This window comes from Gigantopelta aegis, unplaced genomic scaffold, assembly GCF_016097555.1.
Source record: "Gigantopelta aegis isolate Gae_Host unplaced genomic scaffold, Gae_host_genome ctg2763_pilon_pilon:::debris, whole genome shotgun sequence".
NCBI classification, from domain to species: domain Eukaryota; kingdom Metazoa; phylum Mollusca; class Gastropoda; order Neomphalida; family Peltospiridae; genus Gigantopelta; species Gigantopelta aegis.
Window position 1 is genome coordinate 1 of NW_024533027.1, and position 22,852 is coordinate 22,852.

General features: G+C 41.0%; 1 protein-coding gene across 1 annotated transcript; it reads right to left on the minus strand.

Annotated features, from left to right (window-relative positions):
- Positions 1-11,683: 11,683 nt before the first annotated feature.
- LOC121391640 (protein ALP1-like) lies at positions 11,684-12,598 on the minus strand. Its single transcript, XM_041523197.1, has one exon. It carries the CDS (start codon positions 12,596-12,598, stop codon positions 11,684-11,686), a length of 915 nt encoding a protein of 304 aa, XP_041379131.1.
- Between the last annotated feature and the right edge of the window lie 10,254 nt (positions 12,599-22,852).

Sequence of the window (22,852 nt, forward strand, 5' to 3'; positions counted from 1 at the left end):
CTTGGTAGTTAGAAAAACCTTTTTGTTCTCATACCCTGACTGATGACCAGTTATGGTTTCATGTATAAAAAATTACATGAAAGGCCTATTGAGAATAAAAATTATTTTAGAAATGCTGACAATTAGGCCGAAACCTTTGGGGTGACGCAATATTAAAAGATATTGAAATTGAAATTGAATGTGTTGGTAAATTTTTCAATTTTCTACAATAAACTTTTTTTAAAATTAAAAGATTCAGTACTCCATAAATTATTCAATGGATTGTCTTTTCTATAAAATTAAAGTAACAGTATTGTACTTTTAAGTTAGTGTGTATGTACACTTAACTTACGTCACCACAAAGGTATCAGGGTTGATGCATTTCAACAACAAAAATATGTAAGGAAAAGTTTAACAGATACAAGATGCAGAAGGTGAGTCCCACCCCCCGACATAAACACACCAAAAAAACCCCTAATCAACAAAAACAAAAAACAAAGCAGGAATACAAAAAAAGCAAAGGTTACACATTAAAATAAAGAACATGTATGCTTTATTTCTAGTATGCATGACGAATTGGACTGGGGGGTTTTCAAAATATAAAAAGGGGAAATAGTAATTTTATTTGATATCAAAGAAATTAATTAATAAACTTGTTAAATAAATTTTACGATAAATATATAACAATTACAGTACGTTATGTTCATATACAAGGTCTCTTTATATTTATTTGTACGATATACCATTAAACAGCTCATTATTGGTATTGAGACAATGTCGAAACATTTAAGCTGGTGCTCCAAATAAAACTGATAAATGTACAAAAGTAATAAAGAGTTGTCTCCCTTGACAAGCTTTTTTGTTTTACCAATCGATAACTTCCGGTCAAAAAAGTTCGCTACAAAAGTTCGCTAGAATCACAGTAGGCCATTTTATCTCGTTTCGAGTTGTAGTTTTGGCCGGTCTTTCCACCTTTTTTCTCGGTTGCACCGCAGCGCCTGACGACTTCGAGGGAGTGTTTAAATAATTATTTTTAAATTGTTAACCCGGTTTTAATTTACAAATTATTTTTTATTGTATATATAATAAAACAGGTATATTTATACCGTTGTTTTTAATGAAATAAATAAAATTTAAATAATTTTATAAATTTTATTATTATAATTATGATGTAAATGTTTTTTTGTCGGTGTGGGTGTCACTGTTGTATGAATGTAGTTTAGTGTCAGCTCCAGGTTATTAATTGGGGGGGGGGGGGGGGGTGTGTGTTATGTGGCAATAACATACTCCCCACTCACCGGTTTGACCATATATTGTACATACATAATTAATATATAGTTTGGGGTTATGGTTTTTAAAAAGTGTTAGGTTACAAGCGTGCTCGTTTTTTAATGTGTTTTTCATATTTTTATTATTTTTTAATCATTGAAATAATATATATTTTTTTAATTTGATAGGGCGGTGCGCTGCTCCTATGCCGACAGGGCAGACTGGGTATGTTAACACACACACACACACACACACACACACACACACACACACACACACACACACACACACACACACACACACACACACACACACACCCGCCACCGTTCGGTCTTTATACATTAAAGTGCTGAATGACGTAACATTTTTGTTCTCTTGGTTGATAGAGAGGTGTCTCTTCACTTCGGGATCAACGGAATATGTTTCGCTCGCCACGACTCACCGGGAGAGACTAAATCGTAGACACTGAGAGTCGTCAGCCAGTGAGCGTCTACTGAATATTCATGATCAAACGGTTGATCGACATCGAGATTTTACGACATCGAGTAATGTTCTGGTGTATACATATATAAATTATTCCAACTGTAGATATTAATGTAACAAGTATTTAATAATATACAGTGTGCTTAATAAATTGTGTAATTGAATGTTGCGTAGCGTATATCAATGTCGTTGTTTGTTGTTTTCCTGCTCTTCTTCTGTGGGATAATCCCGCCGATATTTTGATGAATTTTACACCAGTGGTTACGGTTATCTAAACGTCAAAATTGTAATGCACGTCTGTACAACTTAATTTCATAAACAAATAAACAAACAACAACAACAAAAATCATTCAACAACTACAGAATGTATAATTTAAAATAATTACTGTATAAATGAGTACAGGTCAAACCGATTACAAAAAATGTTATCCACTACTGTTAATTATAATTATTATTTGTAATAACAATTGTCCTAAATAAAAATAATAACAACAACAACACAACAGTAGTTACGGTAGGTTTTTGGAAAATTATAAATTTAAGATTTCAGTAGGTTGGATTATAAATACATTATCTCACTACCAAGTACACATGAAGTCATCCACTGATGTAGTTAACAAATTACACACTTCTTGGCTAATGTCTATTTCCTCAAAGTAAAAGTCTACTTTTGTAGACACAAAATTAATCAATTATCTAAGTGATCAGAGTAGATTTTTAAATATGATTTTTATTAAATAGATTTGAATAAAGTACCACTGAAGGTTCATTTACCTTTAATATACATATACATACATGTATACATACATACATACATACATACATACATACATACACACATACACACATACATACATACGTGACAGTGTGAGTGTGTGTGTGTGTGTAACCGGCATCGGTGGCGCAGTGGTTAAGCCATCGGACTACAAGCTGGTAGGTACAGGGTTCGCAACCCCGTACCGGCTCTAGCCCATAGCAAGTTCTTAAGGACTCAATGCATAGGTGTAAGGCTACTACACCCTCTTCTCTCTCCCTAACCACTAACCAACTAACAACTAACCCACTGTCCTGGACAGACAGCCCAGATAACTGAGGTGTGTGCCCAAGACAGTGTGCTTGAACCTTAATTGGATATAAGCACGGAAATAAGCTGAAATAAATGTGTGCGTGTGTGAAATACATATGTATAAGTAAACACTTTTTTTTTTTTTTTAACGACACCACTAGAGCACATTGATTCATTGGATGTCAAATATTTGGTAATTCTGACATAGTCTTAGAGAGGAAACCCACTATATGTTTTCATTAGTAGCAGGTAATCTTTTATATGCACCATACCACGGCTTTTGATATACATGTACCAGTGGTGGTGCACTGGCTGTAATAAGAAATAGCACAATGGTCCAATCAAAATGGATCGATCCTAGACCGACCATGCTTTACCAGTGGGCTACGTCCGGCCCCTCCAATTTATGCAGACACTGAAAATTAAATATGAATATGAATTATTCATCAACTATCTAACTGATCAGGGTAGATTTCCATTTTATTACATATGTGCATTTACATTTCCATTAAAATTATATTATTATTTTTTAAGTGGATGTGACTAATCTTACTGTATGTTTACTACCGATGTCAGTGGTAGTTTTCAGAAAAACAGACATGTAACATTTCAGAAGGGTGGATTTTATGATACTTACATGTATCTACTGAGGGTACATGGATATCATCCACCGAGGGTAGTTTTCCTTTAATATTTTATATTACTTTACACATATGTTGGCTAATGTATAGTTCAGCTACGTAAACACCGTTTAATGTAGACATGACAATTCAATATGAATGTGATGGCGTAATCTATTATTTAACTGATCAGGGTAGATTTTCTTTTCATGTGTGAAAGTTTGATTTTTTTTTTGATTTTTTTTTTTTGTAACAAGATGTCAATAATCTTACTGCATATTTACTATCCATGTCAGGAGTGGTTTTCAGAAAAGATGACTCTTAAAATTTCAAAAGCGTGGATTTCACCATACTTAACTACCGAAGGTATATGGACATCATCCACCGAGGGTAGTTTTCCTTTAATATGTTATATTACATTACACATATGTTGGCTAATGTATATTTCAGCTACGTAAACACCGTTTAATGTACACATGACAATTCAATATGAATGTGATGGCTTAATCTATTATTTAACTGATCAGGGTAGATTTTCTTTTCATGTGTAAAAGTTTGATTTTTTTTTTAATTTTTTTTTTTTTTTTTGTAACAAGATGTCAATAATCTTACTGCATATTTACTATCCATGTCAGGAGTGGTTTTCAGAAAAACAGACACGTAACATTTGAAAAGGGTGGATTTTATGATACTTAACTTCTGAGGGTATATATGGACATCATCCACCGAGGGTAGTTTTCCTTTAATATGTTATATTACATTACACATATGTTGGCTAATGTATATTTCAGCTACGTAAACACCATTTAATGTAGACATGACAATTCAATATGAATGTGATGGCTTAATCTATTATTTAACTGATCAGGGTAAATTATCTTTTCATATCTTTTTTTTATTTAAATAAATAGATATGAATAACCTTACTGCATATTTACTATATATGTCAGAAGTTGTTTTCAGAAAAGGAGATCCTTAACATTTCAAAAGGGTGGATTTTACAGTATGGTACCTAACTACTGAGGATACATGGATATCATCCACCAAGGGTACTTTTCCTTTAATATGGTACATTACATTACATATATGTTGGTTAATGTATATTTGAGCTGAGTAAACACCTTCTAATGTAGACATGACCATTTAATATGAATATGATGGCTTAATCGATTATCTAACTGATTAGGGTGGATTTTCTTTTCATATGAAAATTTTAATTTTAATTTAATTTAATTTTTATTATTATTATTTTTTAATAAATAGATATGAATAACCTTACTGCATATTTACTATGTCAGGAGTAGTTTTCAGAAAAGGAGATTCTTAACATTTCAAAAGGGTGGATTTTACTGTACCTAACTACTGAAGGTACATGGATATCATCCACTAAGGATACTTTTCCTTTAACATGGTATATTACATTACATATATGTTGGCTAATGTATATTTCAGCCAAGTAAACACCTTCTAATGTAGACATGACAATTAAATATGTATATCATGGATTAATCCATTATCTAAATGATCAGAGTACATTTCCAAATTAAAAGAAATTATTATTATTATTATTATTATTATTATTATTTAAAAATATATGTGAATAACCTTATGGTACATGTATGTTTACTGTCAGTGCTAGGGATAGTTCTAGGAAAATGGGACACTTAAGATTTGAGTAGGGTGGATTTTACAGTACCCAACTACTGAGGGTATATTATCGTCCACCAAGGGTACTTTTCCCAAAAGATGTTATATTAATTTACATATTTGTTAACTAATGTATATTTCAGCTAAGTAAACACCTTATGTACACACTATATGTGATAGATTAATCCATTATCAAAATGCTCAGTGTAGATGTCTAAATTGTATGTAATGTTTTTATTTTGTAATCAAATATATGTGAATAACCAACCTTACAGTATGTTTGTAGTCCGATACATCTGTCATAAACTCAGTTGCCGAGTTGACGGCAGGTGTATCGGACTACGTAGGTACGTCAAAACATCGGCAGTACAGATTAGAAGAAAAAAACACATTGAAAAACGCATTTGTATTACTTAATATTTTATTAAATGCTCGTTACAATAACACAGCTCTATATTTGACATAATTTACTAGGGAATTAGGCCTATTCGTTCATATTTATGTTTATTTCCCGCGGAAACATATCAGACTAGTTTATGACATGGGGCGTGGCTTACGAAAAAGGGCGTAGCTTAAAATCGCATTTCACGAGATGTTACATCCTGGTGGCTACGATCAAGTATTTCTCCGACTCACCAGACGCCAAACTTTCTTTCAACCACCTCTCCTATACAGTTAACCAACGTTGGATATTAATATCGTCATGTGTCGCTCTCCTAGCGGCACCAACGCTGGACTATTATCTAATCTTGAGGGGCATCGAGACTGGAGGGCACCGCGGCTGGATGGGCGTTTGGGGGGTTCAGGTGGGGGGATGGGGAGCATCACCGGAAGTTAGAGGTTAGGGGGTTTCGGCCGTAGGGAGAGTTAGGTTTGTCCTGGGATTTCCTCTTCTCCCCCCCCCCTTTCCCCCGGGCGGGCGGACACGCCAATGTTCCCGATACGATGGATGCCCCTCACTTTTCTCCCCAACTAATAACAAAACTTTCTGGGCGTTGGTCAAACCCTCTCCAACACAACCTCCCCCCTTTCTGTATTGGGCTAATTAATTGGTAAATTATTAAAATTAAAAGTTTATTTTAGATAGCCCAACCTAATCTGCGGCAAAATTTAAAATTAAAATTAAGTTATGAACTATTTACATTTTGGAATGCGCTTCTAAAATTTAATATCCCCGTATTTTATTTAGATCATTAACTTCAAAATTACCCGGTAAATTGTCTGTCCCGAGTCTAGACCTTGGCTATCCAGAGACAGGCCTCGAGATACACATGTTTGAAACCTTAGTGGTATATGAGCATGTTAAAATTAGCCAGCCAGCCAGCCAGCCAGCATGTCATATTTTTTATATCACATCGCATACATAGCACATTCATCTGAAAACAATAATACGGTATTGTTGTAGCAAGTGGGACCTCCAGCAGCAACTTGTGCTGCTCTGCCCCTACCGCCCGTCCCCCCACCCACCCCTTTTGAAGCTTTGCCTTATTAGCTGGAATGTCATGTTACAAAGACTTTCTCGTAATGAATGAAATCTGTAATCACAACACACAAATAAAGATGTAGATATAGTAAATTTACTAAAGTAATATTGAGTTAAAATAAGTTCTCTTTTGTTTGCAGGAGCCTGAGAACCGACAGTATTATATTCATACTGGCGTGTCCTCTGGAAAATACACATGGGGGCGGGGATCTAGACTGACCTGTTACGTTTCTAGGTCTAGCTTTGAGCCATGCTTCCACAAAAAGTATATTTAATACAAAGAGAATAGAGCGGAGGGGTCATGGGGGTCGATCCCCGGAACCACACCTTTTTTATATATAAAAGACTACTGTATATAGCTCGCAGTTCAGATTTTAAAATAACTACTATGCGATATCATTAGGACTACTGGAAAATCAATACGTGTACTGTACCCCGTGGCCTGACCTCCACATTTATTTTTGACATGAATATGTAGTATATATATATATAAAATCGACGAATTAATCGCTAGCAGAACGATGCGACAGAACATAAGTAACAGACTGGACAACTGATGACATGATTAGTTTGAAATAAAAGTGAACATACCTTTGAATTCGTGGTGCACTGGCAGAAACGAGAAATAGCGCAATGGGCCCGCCAACGGGGATCGATCCCAAACCGACCGCGCATCAAGCGAGCGCTTTACTACTGGGTTACGTCTCGCCCCACAGATATAGGGGCAAACCCATATAAGCAGGGTCCAAGGGACGGAATCGGGACAGTGCGGGGAACAATCGCCCCCGAGGGCCCCACATTTTAATATTTATTTATACAGAATGTGGTAGGTGGGGGGAAGGGGTCACCAGCCACATTCTTTACATTTATTTATATACAATATAACAAAGTAAAAACCCGTCCTTAACTGTGATGAGCCACCCAACGTAGTGGTACTAGATGAAATAAAATTGGTGAGAGAAATCTTTCTTCTTGGAGTAATACACACTGCTTGTCACCAGTGTCTGGACTGGTGGTGGTAACTGTGTATAACAAACACTGTTTGTCACCAGTGACTGGACTGGTGGTGGTAACTGTGTATAACAAACACTGTTTGTCACCAGTGTCTGGACTGGTGGTGGTAACTGCGGACAACAAACACTGTCACCTGTGTCTGGACTGGTGGTGGTAACTGCTGACAACAAACACTGTTTGTCGCCAGTGACTGGACTGGTGGTGGTAACTGCGGACAAAAAACACTGTTTGTCACCAGTGACTGGACTGGTGGTGGTAACTGCGTACAACAAACACTGTTTTTCACCAGTGACTGGACTGGTGGTGGTAACTGGGGATAACAAACACTGTTTGTCACCAGTGACTGGACTGGTGGTGTTAACTGGGGACATCAAACACTGTTTGTCACCAGTGACTGGACTGGTCGTGTTAACTGCGGACAACAAACACTGTTTGTCACCAGTGTCTGGACTGGTGGTGGCAACTGCGGACAACAAACACTGTTTGTCACCAGTGTCTGGACTGGTGGTGGTAACTGCGGACAACACACACTGTTTGTCACCAGTGTCTGGACTGGTGGTGGTAACTGTGGACAACAAACACTGTCACCAGTGTCTGGACTGGTGGTGGTAACTGTGTATAACAAACACTGTTTGTCACCAGTGTCTGGACTGGTGGTAGTAACTGCGGACAACAAACACTGTTTGTCACCAGTGTCTAGACTGATGGTGGTAACTGCGGACATTAAACACTGTTTGTCACCAGTGACTGGACTGGTGGTGGTAACTGCGGACAACGAACACTGTTTGTCACCAGTGTCTAGACTGATGGTGGTAACTGCGGACATTAAACACTGTTTGTCACCAGTGACTGGACTGGTGGTAGTAACTGCGGACAACAAACACTGTTTGTCACCAGTGTCTAGACTGATGGTGGTAACTGCGGACATTAAACACTGTTTTTCACCAGTGACTGGACTGGAGGTGGTAACTGTGTATAACAAATACTGTTTGTCACCAGTGACTGGACTGGTGGTGGTAATTGTGTATAACAAACACTGTTTGTCACCAGTATCTGGACTGGTGGTGGTAACTGCGGACATTAAACACTGTTCCTCACCAGTGACTGGACTGGTGGTAGTAACTGCGGACAACAAACACTGTTTGTCACCAGTGTCTAGACTGATGGTGGTAAATGCGGACATTAAACACTGTTTGTCACCAGTGACTGGACTGGTGGTGGTAACTGTGTATAACAAACACTGTTTGTCACCAGTGACTGGACTGGTGGTGGTAACTGTGTACAACAAACACTGTTTGTCACCAGTGTCTGGACTGGTGGTGGTAACTGTGTACAACAAACACTGTTTGTCACCAGTGACTGGACTGGTGGTGGTAACTGCGTACAACAAACACTGTGTGTCACCAGTGACTGGACTGGTGGTGGTAACTGCGTACAACAAACACTGTTTTTCACCAGTGACTGGACTGGTGGTGGTAACTGCTGGCAACAAACACTGTTTTTCACCAGTGACTGGACTGGTGGTGGTAACTGGGGATAACAAACACTGTTTGTCACCAGTGACTGGACTGGTGGTGTTAACTGGGGACATCAAACACTGTTTGTCACCAGTGACTGGACTGGTCGTGTTAACTGCGGACAACAAACACTGTTTGTCACCAGTGTCTGGACTGGTGGTGGCAACTGCGGACAACAAACACTGTTTGTCACCAGTGTCTGGACTGGTGGTGGTAACTGTGGACAACAAACACTGTCACCAGTGTCTGGACTGGTGGTGGTAACTGTGTATAACAAACACTGTTTGTCACCAGTGTCTGGACTGGTGGTAGTAACTGCGGACAACAAACACTGTTTGTCACCAGTGTCTAGACTGATGGTGGTAACTGCGGACATTAAACACTGTTTGTCACCAGTGACTGGACTGGTGGTGGTAACTGCGGACAACGAACACTGTTTGTCACCAGTGTCTAGACTGATGGTGGTAACTGCGGACATTAAACACTGTTTGTCACCAGTGACTGGACTGGTGGTAGTAACTGCGGACAACAAACACTGTTTGTCACCAGTGTCTAGACTGATGGTCGTAACTGCGGACATTAAACACTGTTTTTCACCAGTGACTGGACTGGAGGTGGTAACTGTGTATAACAAACACTGTTTGTCACCAGTGACTGGACTGGTGGTGGTAATTGTGTATAACAAACACTGTTTGTCACCAGTATCTTGACTGGTGGTGGTAACTGCGGACATTAAACACTGTTCCTCACCAGTGACTGGACTGGTGGTAGTAACTGCGGACAACAAACACTGTTTGTCACCAGTGTCTAGACTGATGGTGGTAAATGCGGACAACAAACACTGTTTGTCACCAGTGTCTGGACTGGTGGTGGTAACTGCGGACAACAAACACTGTTTGTCACCAGTGTCTGGACTGGTGGTGGTAACTGTGGACAACAAACACTGTCACCAGTGTCTGGACTGGTGGTGGTAACTGTGTATAACAAACACTGTTTGTCACCAGTGTCTGGACTGGTGGTAGTAACTGCGGACAACAAACACTGTTTGTCACCAGTGTCTAGACTGATGGTGGTAACTGCGGACATTAAACACTGTTTGTCACCAGTGACTGGACTGGTGGTGGTAACTGCGGACAACGAACACTGTTTGTCACCAGTGTCTAGACTGATGGTGGTAACTGCGGACATTAAACACTGTTTGTCACCAGTGACTGGACTGGTGGTAGTAACTGCGGACAACAAACACTGTTTGTCACCAGTGTCTAGACTGATGGTCGTAACTGCGGACATTAAACACTGTTTTTCACCAGTGACTGGACTGGAGGTGGTAACTGTGTATAACAAACACTGTTTGTCACCAGTGACTGGACTGGTGGTGGTAATTGTGTATAACAAACACTGTTTGTCACCAGTATCTGGAATGGTGGTGGTAACTGCGGACATTAAACACTGTTCCTCACCAGTGACTGGACTGGTGGTAGTAACTGCGGACAACAAACACTGTTTGTCACCAGTGTCTAGACTGATGGTGGTAAATGCGGACATTAAACACTGTTTGTCACCAGTGACTGGACTGGTGGTGGTAACTGTGTATAACAAACACTGTTTGTCACCAGTGACTGGACTGGTGGTGGTAACTGTGTACAACAAACACTGTTTGTCACCAGTGTCTGGACTGGTGGTGGTAACTGTGTACAACAAACACTGTTTGTCACCAGTGACTGGACTGGTGGTGGTAACTGCGTATAACAAACACTGTTTGTCACCAGTGACTGGACTGGTGGTGGTAACTGCGTATAACAAACACTGTTTGTCACCAGTTTCTGGACTGGTGGTAGTAACTGCTGACAACAAACACTGTTTGTCACCAGTGATTGGACTGGTGGTGGTAACTGCGTATAACAAACACTGTTTGTCACCAGTGACTGGACTGGTGGCGGTAACTGCGTACAACAAACACTGTTTGTCACCAGTGACTGGACTGGTGGCGGTAACTGCGTATAACAAACACTGTTTGTCACCAGTGTCTGGACTGGTGGTGGTAACTGTGTACACCAGTGACTGGACTGGTGGTGGTAACTGCGTATAACAAACACTGTTTGTCACCAGTGACTGGACTGGTGATGGTAACTGCGGACAACAAACACTGTTTTTCACCAGTATTTGTTGTGGTTGTGGTAACTGCGGACAACAAACACTGTTTGTCACTAGTGACTGGACTGGTGGTGGTAACTGCGCTCTAAAAAAAATTCACTTTGAACTCTCATGAAACCTCTTCGCATTGCACTGCTCGATCGCAAGTATGTGAGTGTTTGATGACTACAAAGAAAACTTAATCGAGTTGATCCTGGCAAGGCCCCTCCTCTGGAATCCACGTGTGCCTGACTACAAGGACAAAGATCAAAGAACACAAGTTTGGGAAGACTTGGAAAAGATTCTGACTGCACCCAAAGGTAACTTTTAATCGATTTATGTATTTATTGTAATTGCAGTCAACCAATAGGCGGTAGCCTTATCTCAGGGCTTGTACACATGTACAGATTAATATCCAATTTTATAATGTCAGCAACACAAAATTCAATATAACTTGTTTTTTCCATGTCTTTTAATCGATCTCATTTACAATGACATTTCGGAATACGTGTTTGTGTTGCCAGTGAACACTTCCCTGTGGGTCATTGAAAAATGTCTTTACACTGTCCCGTACGGCCATTGCTTCAGCAGTAGGCCGTCCTCCATGGGTGTGTGCTTCCAGGGGAAACATGCCTATACCTTCTCCCCCCACCACCTCGTAGGTCACATCAGAAGTCCTGTCAATCATTCTTCCGTCGCGCCGGCGGATGAAATTGTGTAGTACTGCGGCAGCATTTGTTAACAAGATCGCTTGGTCAGGTTGAACTCTCATTGGCCTTTGAAATATTTCAAATTTCTTTGCGAGGATGCCGAAGGCGCATTCAACTGTTCGCCGTGCCCGTGAATGCTGGCAATTGTAAATCCTCTTCTCCTGATCCAGAGTCCTTGCTGCATATGGCTTCATTAAATATGGTTTCAGAGGAAATGCTTCGTCTCCTACAATCATGAATGGAATGGTTCTTTCTGTGCTGTCCACATTGAACGCTGCTGTTGGGATATTGAGTTTTCCTTGCTCCAGCAACTTCAAGATATGGGATGTCTTGTACACTCCGGCGTCACTAATTCTGCCATACTGACCGCAGTCTAGAAGAATGAAACATGAATCTGCGTCACCCAATGCCATGAGCACTATGCTGGGGAATCCTTTGTAGCAGTAGTACATAGATCTGCTGTTGGATGGATTCTCAAGAGCAATGTGTTTGCCACCTATGGCTCCGACAGCGAAAGGATAATCCCACAAATCACCAAAACGATGAGCTATCTGGAACCATTGATCTTCTGTTGGTGGTTTCAACTCGAGTGGTTGCAGTACATCCCACAGGATTTGACACGTCTTGAAAACATGTCTGCTGATGTATCGTCGGGACATGTGAAATGGGACACTCATGGAGGAGAATGAGGCTCCTGTTGCCAGATACCTGAAAAAAGCAGAATTAAAGAAATGAAGATACAAGTTATTACGTTTGAGCTTCCACAAATATCAGAAAGTCATCTACTTCTTCTTCTTCCTCTTCTTCTTATCATTATTATACTACAAAAACATAAATGTACTTTACACCAATATTCACAATTTGTCATGATTAATACGTTTTTCAACCTTTTCTTTCTTCAGGAACTACCCACAAGGTGATATGGGAATCCCTCATTCGCTGTCACTGCAACGCCCTGCAGAGGACAAGGACAAAGAAGAAATCGGGCAGTGGAGCAGACAACTCCAAACCCTGGAAGTTCCTGATGCAAATGGAATTTCTCATTCCTATCAAGGACATTAGAAATTCAAAGGGAAATCTGCCCGAGGCGAGTGACGAAGAAAGTGAAACGGACGCCGACATTTTACAAGCTGCTATGGAAGAGGATGACATTGTGAGTGGGGGTGATGGAGTCGATGTTCCCGAGCAAGCAGTTGATGTGGCGGAGAAAAGAAAAGGAAGTGAGCAAGGAGGAAGAAAACAGAAGAAGAAGACGGTTGAGGACAACGAAGATCCCATTCTGTCCTTGATGAGAAAAAAACTGGAGAAGAAACCTGAATCTCCGCGGATGGGTTTTTTCAACTCCATCATGCCGCGGGTAGAAACTCTTGAGGAGGATCTATTCCAGGAGTTCCAGCTCCAAACACTACAGCTATTGAAAAACCTTCATGCTCAACAAACTCAACAGGGACATTTCTTTGGGCAATCTGGACAATTTTCTCTGTCATCCCATGATTCCTTTACCCAAATTCCATCACCCCTCAGCAGTTCCATGTCATCACCATCACCATCACCATCACCATCACAAACCTATTACCCTCCCAATGCTCTCTATCATAGTCAAAAAATTCCACAACGTCATATGTCTGGGCAATCACGACAGTCTCCCATGCCACCCTGGCAGAGCTCCTCCTGTTCATCAGAATTTTCTCAGGTTGACATGCGATCCCAAGGTTCAGCGGACTACTCCCAGCTTGGCCGGAGCACTCATGGACCCAGCAATTACGATATTCAGTGAAATACACTCTGAATGTGCCTAGGCTCAGTCCATGCTATCCTTCATTAAAATTAATGTATTCGCAGTATCCCTGTTTGTAGTTTTCTTTTGTATTTTTCTTTTGTATGTATGTAGGTATGTACGTGCGTACGTACGTGCGTGCGTGCGTGTGTGTGCATTTGTGTGTGTTTGTGTGTGCATGAGTGATGTGACAAACAAACCTGTACGTTTACTATTTCTGAATGATTGTTGTTTATAGCCCAGTCAAACTGTCACGGGGATTCTATAATTCCCGTAACCGAGTAAAACACGATTATCAAAATATCTCTCCTACTTGTATATCTATTAGATCTCTCTGTAACAGGCTGTTAAACCCTATTAAGGCTCGTCTCTAGGTATGATCAGAGATACGATCTTATATAAAGTATATATTAATATAGCACGTTAGTTCTCTAGAAACACAACAATAACACAATACACTTTGGAATCTGTATTAATCTACGCTGACAAATGTACAGCCGTAGTAGTTAATTAATAACAGCAATAATAACAACCCAGAACTAATCACTTAATTAGTTAATCTCTAGGTGTCTAGTTACACAATATGCGAATCACTTCACCGTTACACCACACCCACACGTGTGATAATGGAGAAACGCTTCCCGGAGAAGTTAATTAATAAAGGAATTACAACACCATTCCTAACTGGTTAATTTTTAATTAACCCTTACTACTCGTTCAGTAACGTATGATAATTGAGAAACGCTTCTTGGGGAACTTAATTAATAAAGGAATTACAGCTCTATTCCTAACGGGTTAATTTTTAATTAACCCTAACTACTCATTCAGTAACCTTGTGACACAGAATTAATATTGGTACCGATCACAATAAAGACAATAACCTACAGTGTACCTAGGTCCGCTAGGATGACTGGCTAAGCTTTATATTACCAAATACTCATATAATGTTAGAACAAAAAGTCGCGCAGAAGTCTTACGTAACAAGTTGCCCATCTGGGCTACGGGCAATAAACTGCACTCGGCCCTCTAACACAATTAAAATCGCCACAGGCGAAAACAAATTTAAGAGCATGTTCCGTGACACACCCCCACCTCAAAAAGGATATTTCCTCTACTCTAGGAATTGGGAAATATACTACATTAAACCAAAAAGGTGCGTTAACCGACGCATATGGGCATTTATAACACATGTAATAATAAGGTGACTACCAGTAATCACACTGAGTCTCTGAGTCCATGGTATACAAATAAAATATATATAAACAAAACAGAAATAAAGAATGTCAACACATTATCATAACGTTCAACTTCGGGACAGGGCATCATCGATTACATTGGATGTGCCCTTGATATGTCCAATGGTAATTGGGTATTCTTGCAGGAGAAGACTCCATCTCAAAACTCTCTGGTTGGAGGCTTTCATTAGGATGGTCCAGTCCGTCTTCGTCTTCTTGGAACAGCACAGCTCCAGCACCCACGTCACTGGCACCCACAGCTAGCTTGAAAGGCACTCGGTAGTCTGGTGCTGCCATCACGGGAGACGAGTAGCGCCTCTGCTTGAGACGGTTGAATGACTTCTCGCATTCACCTGACCAATGGAACTTCGTTTCCCTCTTTTTCAGCGTCGCACGTTTTCCAGGTTTTCTCCGATAGGCATGCTGTCGACGCGGTGTAGCGTTGGGTTCCAAGCGTACATCTTGGCTTAAGGTATTGGTAACCGTTGGAAGGTCCCGACAAATGGAAACATTGTCTTGTATCAATGTAGTCAGCTTTGCTCGCTGGGGGTTCAAGTCTGCTAGAATCTGGCTGTTGGCCAACTTGATCTTCGCAGTCTTGACGTCATCACAGGAAATTGAGTGTCTCTCACAGAGCAGAAAATATATTTACCAAAGTCCAAACGGACTAACGTTCCCTCGAAGCCTTCCTATTCATTCTCCTCGATATCTCTAAAACACTAGCTATTTATTAAAAATCAGGATTTTGCCTGGGGGTACAAGGCGGTACCTCACGTATCATCTCATATTCTAACTCTACTAGAGTCGTTATATTTCTCTCTGATCGTCAGACTTACTGACGCCATCGTCGCCAAATCACGGTTGTAAAACCCGCACTCGCAGAGGTATTACGTAACTACTCGCCACATGGCCTCCGCACCTGGCTAAGGGTGTGTATTAGGCGTACCGATCGAGGACGGTCGCGCAGAAGTCTTACGTAACAAGTTGCCCATCTGGGCTACGGGCAATAAACTGCACACGGCCCTCTAACACAATTAAAATCGCCACAGGCGAAAACAAATTTAAGAGCATGTTCCGTGACACAAACCAAAGAGTTATCTCATCAAAATAAACAAATTTATAAAAAAAAAAAAAAAAAAAAAGAAGAGAAAAAATAGATTTAAAAAATAGAAAGCCAGAATGACTGATAGCACTGGAGAAGGGACAACAAGGACCCTATCCACTAACATAGTACAACTTGAGAGTAACGATGAGCTTTTCTTCTGCTTCGATTGGTTTTCTCCAGTTTGATTGATCTGGCTTCAGACGTTCCAGCACGAGGGACTTCAGGGTATTGTAAGTATTGTACGACATCCTTGTATAATTAAAAAAGAGTTCTTCATCAGGATTCTCAAGGAGATGACGGAATGTATGGTGGAATTCTCCTCATGATTCTCTAAGGAAGAAATGTTATCGGCACCATACGCTTTGTCTCTTTCGCTTTCTCCTCCTTCTGAGCAAGAGCAAAATCAGGAGGTCTTCTTCGTCGGAAGAATCTATCTCCGAAAAAAGAAAAAACCCCACAAATATTGTTTCTGATCAATTGAGCAAACAGCACTGCATTCTGGTACCGTCAACACAGAACTGACGCGTGACACGTGAGTAGCGAGGCGTGAGCTCCTGTGGCCCAGAGCATGAAATGTGAGGCGTGAAACGTGAGGCATGAGTTTCTATGGCCCAGCTGCCTAATGCACCTGAGTTTCAAGCCAGCATACGGTGTAATAAAGACAAAAACTGCAATGTTCAGCAAAAATTAGTGTTCCTAATAAAATCATTATTTAAATATCTTAAATGTCACGTAACCCACTACCATCACTACCCATGGTCTTTCGGGTCCTATTGGTGTATTACCTGGATGTTTTGATCCATCACTTCTATAACACTATTCCTATTTTAAAATGTTAACATGATCAGCAATGGCAAGTGATTAGGTCAAAGAGAACCTTCACACGACATGGCACGTGATACAATTCACGTGAAACAGTATCTTCTATTCGCTACTACTACCTCTATTAATTTACTTTCGTTCTTATATCCAATTACGGTTCAAGCACGCTGTTATGGACAAATATCTCAGCTATCTGAGCTGTCTGTCCAGGACAGTGGGTTAGTTGTTGGTGGTTAGTGAGAGAAAAGTGTGTGTAGTGGTTAAAACTCGCTCTGGGTTGGCGCCGGTACCGGGCTGCGAACCATGTACCTACCAGCCGTATGTCCGATGGCTTAACCAAAGCACCGCCTAGGCCGGTGTTCCATTCGGTGACGACATGTATATTTATAGCTGTTTTCTTTTCTCTCTCACCTGATTTGAGGTATGTGTAGATAAACGGGTTTTACAATGGTGGTACACTCTTTGGCCTAGTTCATCGAGATAAATAAAACCTCGAGAGCAAACGCCGATGTTTATCCTTACAACGCAATATGCCTTGAGCAAAAAGGTGGCCGTTTCAGGGGCGTTGGTTGGGTGGTTCGAGAGGGGGGGGGGGCGAACCCACCTCCCTCCCCCGCTCAAGCAAATGGTCCGTTTTCAGAACTAAAACATACAGGTTTATACATATGGAGTTTCTGGTGGTGCAAAATCCAAAATAGAAAAGGGGTCCACTTGGTTCATATTCGACCCCCCCCACCCCCCCCCCCCCCCCTCAGGTCCAGATCACGCTACGACCCTGTGTTTGCTTGAAACGAAATTGCTGTCAAAATAACGATAAGCTTTGTTTTGTTTAACGACAACACAAAAGCAAATTGATTTATTATTCATTGGCTATTGGATGTTAAACATTTGACACATAGTCTTAGAGAGGAAACCAGCTCTATAGTTCCATTAGTAGCAAGGGATCTTTTATATGCATCATCCGACTGGCAAGATAGCACATACGACGGTTTGGGGGGGGGGGGGGTAAAGGGGGCCATCTTGGTTGATGTAAAAACAAAATCGCGACACTGATTTTACAAAATCGCCACATACCGAATTTTGCAGCCACATTAAAAAAGAAATCGCCACATTTAATACTGTCTTGTATATATGAGGTGTGTCGTTTCCTTGAGGTTGCATTGCACCAAATCAAATACTATTGCTGTTAATGTTAACGTTACATTTCAAGCATATTCGTTTGAAAACGATTACGTTTTTAAGATATCGATTAATAATGGGTTTTTTTTATACAAATGTATATAAAATGTGTTGTTCCAGGACCGAGTCTAGAAAAATTAGGTAGGGTAGGTCGGAATGTTTTTCGATTACATTCATTCTCTATGCGTCTCCCCTTTTTGAGGTAGGGGTCCAATTTTCTTTTTTTAGGCCAAGAACAAAACATAGCATATGATATTTTTATATCACATCACATACATAGCACACTCATCTGAAAACAATAATACGGTATTGTTGTAGCAGGTGGGACCTCCACCAGCAACTTGTGTGCCCCTACCGCACCTCACCCCTTCTGGCGCTTTATGTTATTAGTTGGGATATCATGTTACACAGACTTTCTCATAATGAATGAAATCTGTAAACACAAAACACACAAAAATGTAGATATAGAAAATTTACTAAAGTAATATTGAGTTAAAATAAGTTCTATTTTGTTTGCAAGAGCCTGAGAACCGACAATTAGGTTGATCTGCCCCCATTGTTACTTCGCTTCGTGCTCAGGCCCGTATGGACTTGTTGGCAAGACAGCCCCCCCCCCCCCCCCCCAGCCAGTATTCAACTTGAGGAAGAAAATGTACGGTTTCTTTGCCCTATTCTATATAATTAAAAATAAAAATATGCCTTTTGGCACCACACCCACTAGTGACAGTCTCCTTCACTATAGATTACGCACGGACACGCATGCACACACACACACACACATCCAAACACGCACACTTCCAAACACACACGCACACCTACATACAAACATACATACACACACACACGCACGCACACACACAAACACAGATAGAGAGATAGAGAAAGAGAGAGAGAGAGAGAGAGAGAGAGAGAGAGAGAGAGAGAGAGAGAGAGAGAGAGAGAGAGAAAAAGCGAGCGAGACACACACACACACACACACACACACATAACTTTAATTAATAGAGGGAGGCTGTGTAAGACGAGAGGAAAAGAGAGGCACATAGAGAGAGAGAGAGAGAGAGAGAGAGAGAGAGAGAGAGAGAGAGAGAGAGAGAGAGAGAGAGAGAGAGAGAGAGAGACACACACACACACACACACAGAGAACTTTAATTAATGGAGGGAGGCTGTGTAAGAAGAGAGGAAAAGAGAGGCACATAGAGAGAGAGAGAGAGAGAGAGAGAGAGAGACAGAGAGAGAGACAGAGAGAGACATACAGATAGAGAGAGAGCGAGCCACACAGAGAGAGAGAGAATATTAATTAATGGAGGGAGGCTGTGTAAGAAGAGAGGAAGAGAGAGGCACATCATTGGTGCTTCCTGTCGTTCGAAATCTTACGCGAAGATTTTGTATCGCTCGACTATAACTCCCAACATGCCTTGCAACGTTTTCTGTCGACATGCCAGCATCAAGCATGCCAATCGCCCGTTCGCGTAAATTATTGGGTATTCTTGGCATGCTAAAAATGCTACAATGTAAAAAACGTTAATATTTTTACAAATTTTGAAGCGTTTTCGTTCACTTGACAACAATGTCAGTAAGACAAGTAAAACAAATTGACCGAATACCACACGGGGCATGTCGAACCATGCATTCACGTGCAAATTGAATTTCACGTTGCTGACGAGTAACAGTGCAAAAATTATCGATACAATTCATGAATCCTGATAATACAGCTCAAGGCTAATACTACCTATATAATGTCATTACACAATGAATTGTTTAACACAACAAATACTATATGTACAAATCGGAAGTTTCTTTTTTTGTTCAGTATATTTGGACTATCCTACACAGGATAGCACATACCATAGCCTTTGATACAACAGTCGTGGTGCACTAGCTGGAACGAGAAATAGCTCACTGGGATCACCGAGGGGGACGGGGGTATATACAAAGCGTAGTATCATATAATGTAACATGATACATACTATAAAACATTGCCAATATATAGCGAGAAAACACTTATTTCATTTAATTACAACTGACTTTCGTGCTTATATCTACTTGAGGTTCAGGCACGCAGTCCACGTACACGTGCACGGGATGCAGCTTAGTGGTATAGCGAGAAAACACTTATTTCACTTAATTACAACTGACTTTCGTGCTTATATCTACTTGAGGTTCAGGCACGCAGTCCACGTACACGTGTACGGGATGTAGCTCAGTGGTACAGCGAGAAAACACTTATTTCACTTAATTACAACTGACTTTCGTGCTTATATCTACTTGAGGTTCAGGCACGCAGTCCACGTACACGTGTACGGGATGTAGCTCAGTGGTATAGCGAGAAAACACGTATTTCACTTAATTACAGCTGACTTTCGTGCTTATATCTACTTGAGGTTCAGGCACGCAGTCCACGTACACGTGTACGGGATGTAGCTCAGTGGTATAGCGAGAAAACACGTATTTCACTTAATTACAGCTGACTTTCGTGCTTATATCTACTTGAGGTTCAGGCACGCAGTCCACGTACACGTGCACGGGATGCAGCTCAGTGGTATAGCGAGAAAACACGTATTTCACTTAATTACAGCTGACTTTCGTGCTTATATCTACTTGAGGTTCAGGCACGCAGTCCACGTACACGTGTACGGGATGTAGCTCAGTGGTATAGCGAGAAAACACTTATTTCACTTAATTACAGCTGACTTTCGTGCTTATATCTACTTGAGATTCAGGCACGCAGTCCACGTACACGTGTACGGGATGTAGCTCAGTGGTATAGCGAGAAAACACGTATTTCACTTAATTACAGCTGACTTTCGTGCTTATATCTACTTGAGTTTCAGGCACGCAGTCCACGTACACGTGTACGGGATGTAGCTCAGTGGTATAGCGAGAAAACACTTATTTCACTTAATTACAACTGACTTTCGTGCTTATATCTACTTGAGGTTCAGGCACGCAGTCCACGTACACGTGCACGGGATGCAGCTTAGTGGTATAGCGAGAAAACACGTATTTCACTTAATTACAGCTGACTTTCGTGCTTATATCTACTTGAGGTTCAGGCACGCAGTCCACGTACACGTGTGCGGAGTGTAGCTCAGTGGTACAGCGAGAAAACACTTATTTCACTTAATTACAACTGACTTTCGTGCTTATATCTACTTGAGGTTCAGGCACGCAGTCCACGTACACCTGTACGGGATGTAGGTCAGTGGTACAGCGAGAAAACACTTATTTCACTTAATTACAACTGACTTTCGTGCTTATATCTACTTGAGGTTCAGGCACGCAGTCCACGTACACGTGTGCGGAGTGTAGCTCAGTGGTACAGCGAGAAAACACGTATTTCACTTAATTACAGCTGACTTTCGTGCTTATATCTACTTAAGGTTCAGGCTCGCAGTCCTGTGTACACGTGTACGGGATGCAGCTCAGTGGTACAGCGAGAAAACACTTATTTCACTTAATTACAACTGACTTTCGTGCTTATATCTACTTGAGGTTCAGGCACGCAGTCCACGTACACGTGTACGGGATGTAGCTCAGTGGTACAGCGAGAAAACACTTATTTCACTTAATTACAACTGACTTTCGTGCTTATATCTACTTGAGGTTCAGGCACGCAGTCCACGTACACGTGTACGGGATGTAGCTCAGTGGTACAGCGAGAAAACACTTATTTCACTTAATTACAACTGACTTTCGTGCTTATATCTACTTGAGGTTCAGGCACGCAGTCCACGTACACGTGTACGGGATGTAGCTCAGTGGTACAGCGAGAAAACACTTATTTCACTTAATTACAACTGACTTTCGTGCTTATATCTACTTGAGGTTCAGGCACGCAGTCCACGTACACGTGTACGGGATGTAGCTCAGTGGTACAGCGAGAAAACACTTATTTCACTTAATTACAACTGACGTTCGTGCTTATATCTACTTGAGGTTCAGGCACGCAGTCAACGTACACGTGTACGGGATGTAGCTCAGTGGTACAGCGAGAAAACACTTATTTCACTTAATTACAACTGACTTTCGTGCTTATATCTACTTAAGGTTCAGGCACGCAGTCCACGTACACGTGTACGGGATGTAGCTCAGTGGTATAGCGAGAAAACACTTATTTCACTTAATTACAACTGACTTTCGTGCTTATATCTACTTGAGGTTCAGGCACGCAGTCCACGTACACGTGCACGGGATGTAGCTCAGTGGTACAGCGAGAAAAAAACTTATTTCACTTAATTACAGCTGACTTTCGTGCTTATGTCTACTTAAGGTTCAATCACGGTCCACGTACACGTGTACGGGATGTAGCTCAGTGGTACAGCGAGAAAACACTTATTTCACTTAATTACAACTGACTTCCGTGGTTATATCTACTTAAGGTTCAGGCACGCGGTCCACGTACACGTGTACGGGATGTAGGTCAGTGGTACAGCGAGTAAACACTTATTTCACTTAATTACAACTGATATTCGTGCTTATATCTACTTGAGGTTCAGGCACGCAGTCCACGTACACGTGTGCGGGATGTAGGTCAGTGGTACAGCGAGTAAACACTTATTTCACTTAATTACAACTGATGTTCGTACTTATATGTACTTGAGGTTCAGGCACGCAGTCCACGTACACGTGAACGGGATGTAGCTCAATGGTACAGCACTCGCCTGATGCGCGATCGATCTAGAATCGACTCCCGTCGGTGAGCCCATTGGGCTATTTCTCGTTCCAGCCAGTGCTCCACAACTGGAGTAACAAAGGTCGTGGTATGTACTGTCCTGTTTGTGGATGTAAAAGATATCTTGCTACTAATAAAAAA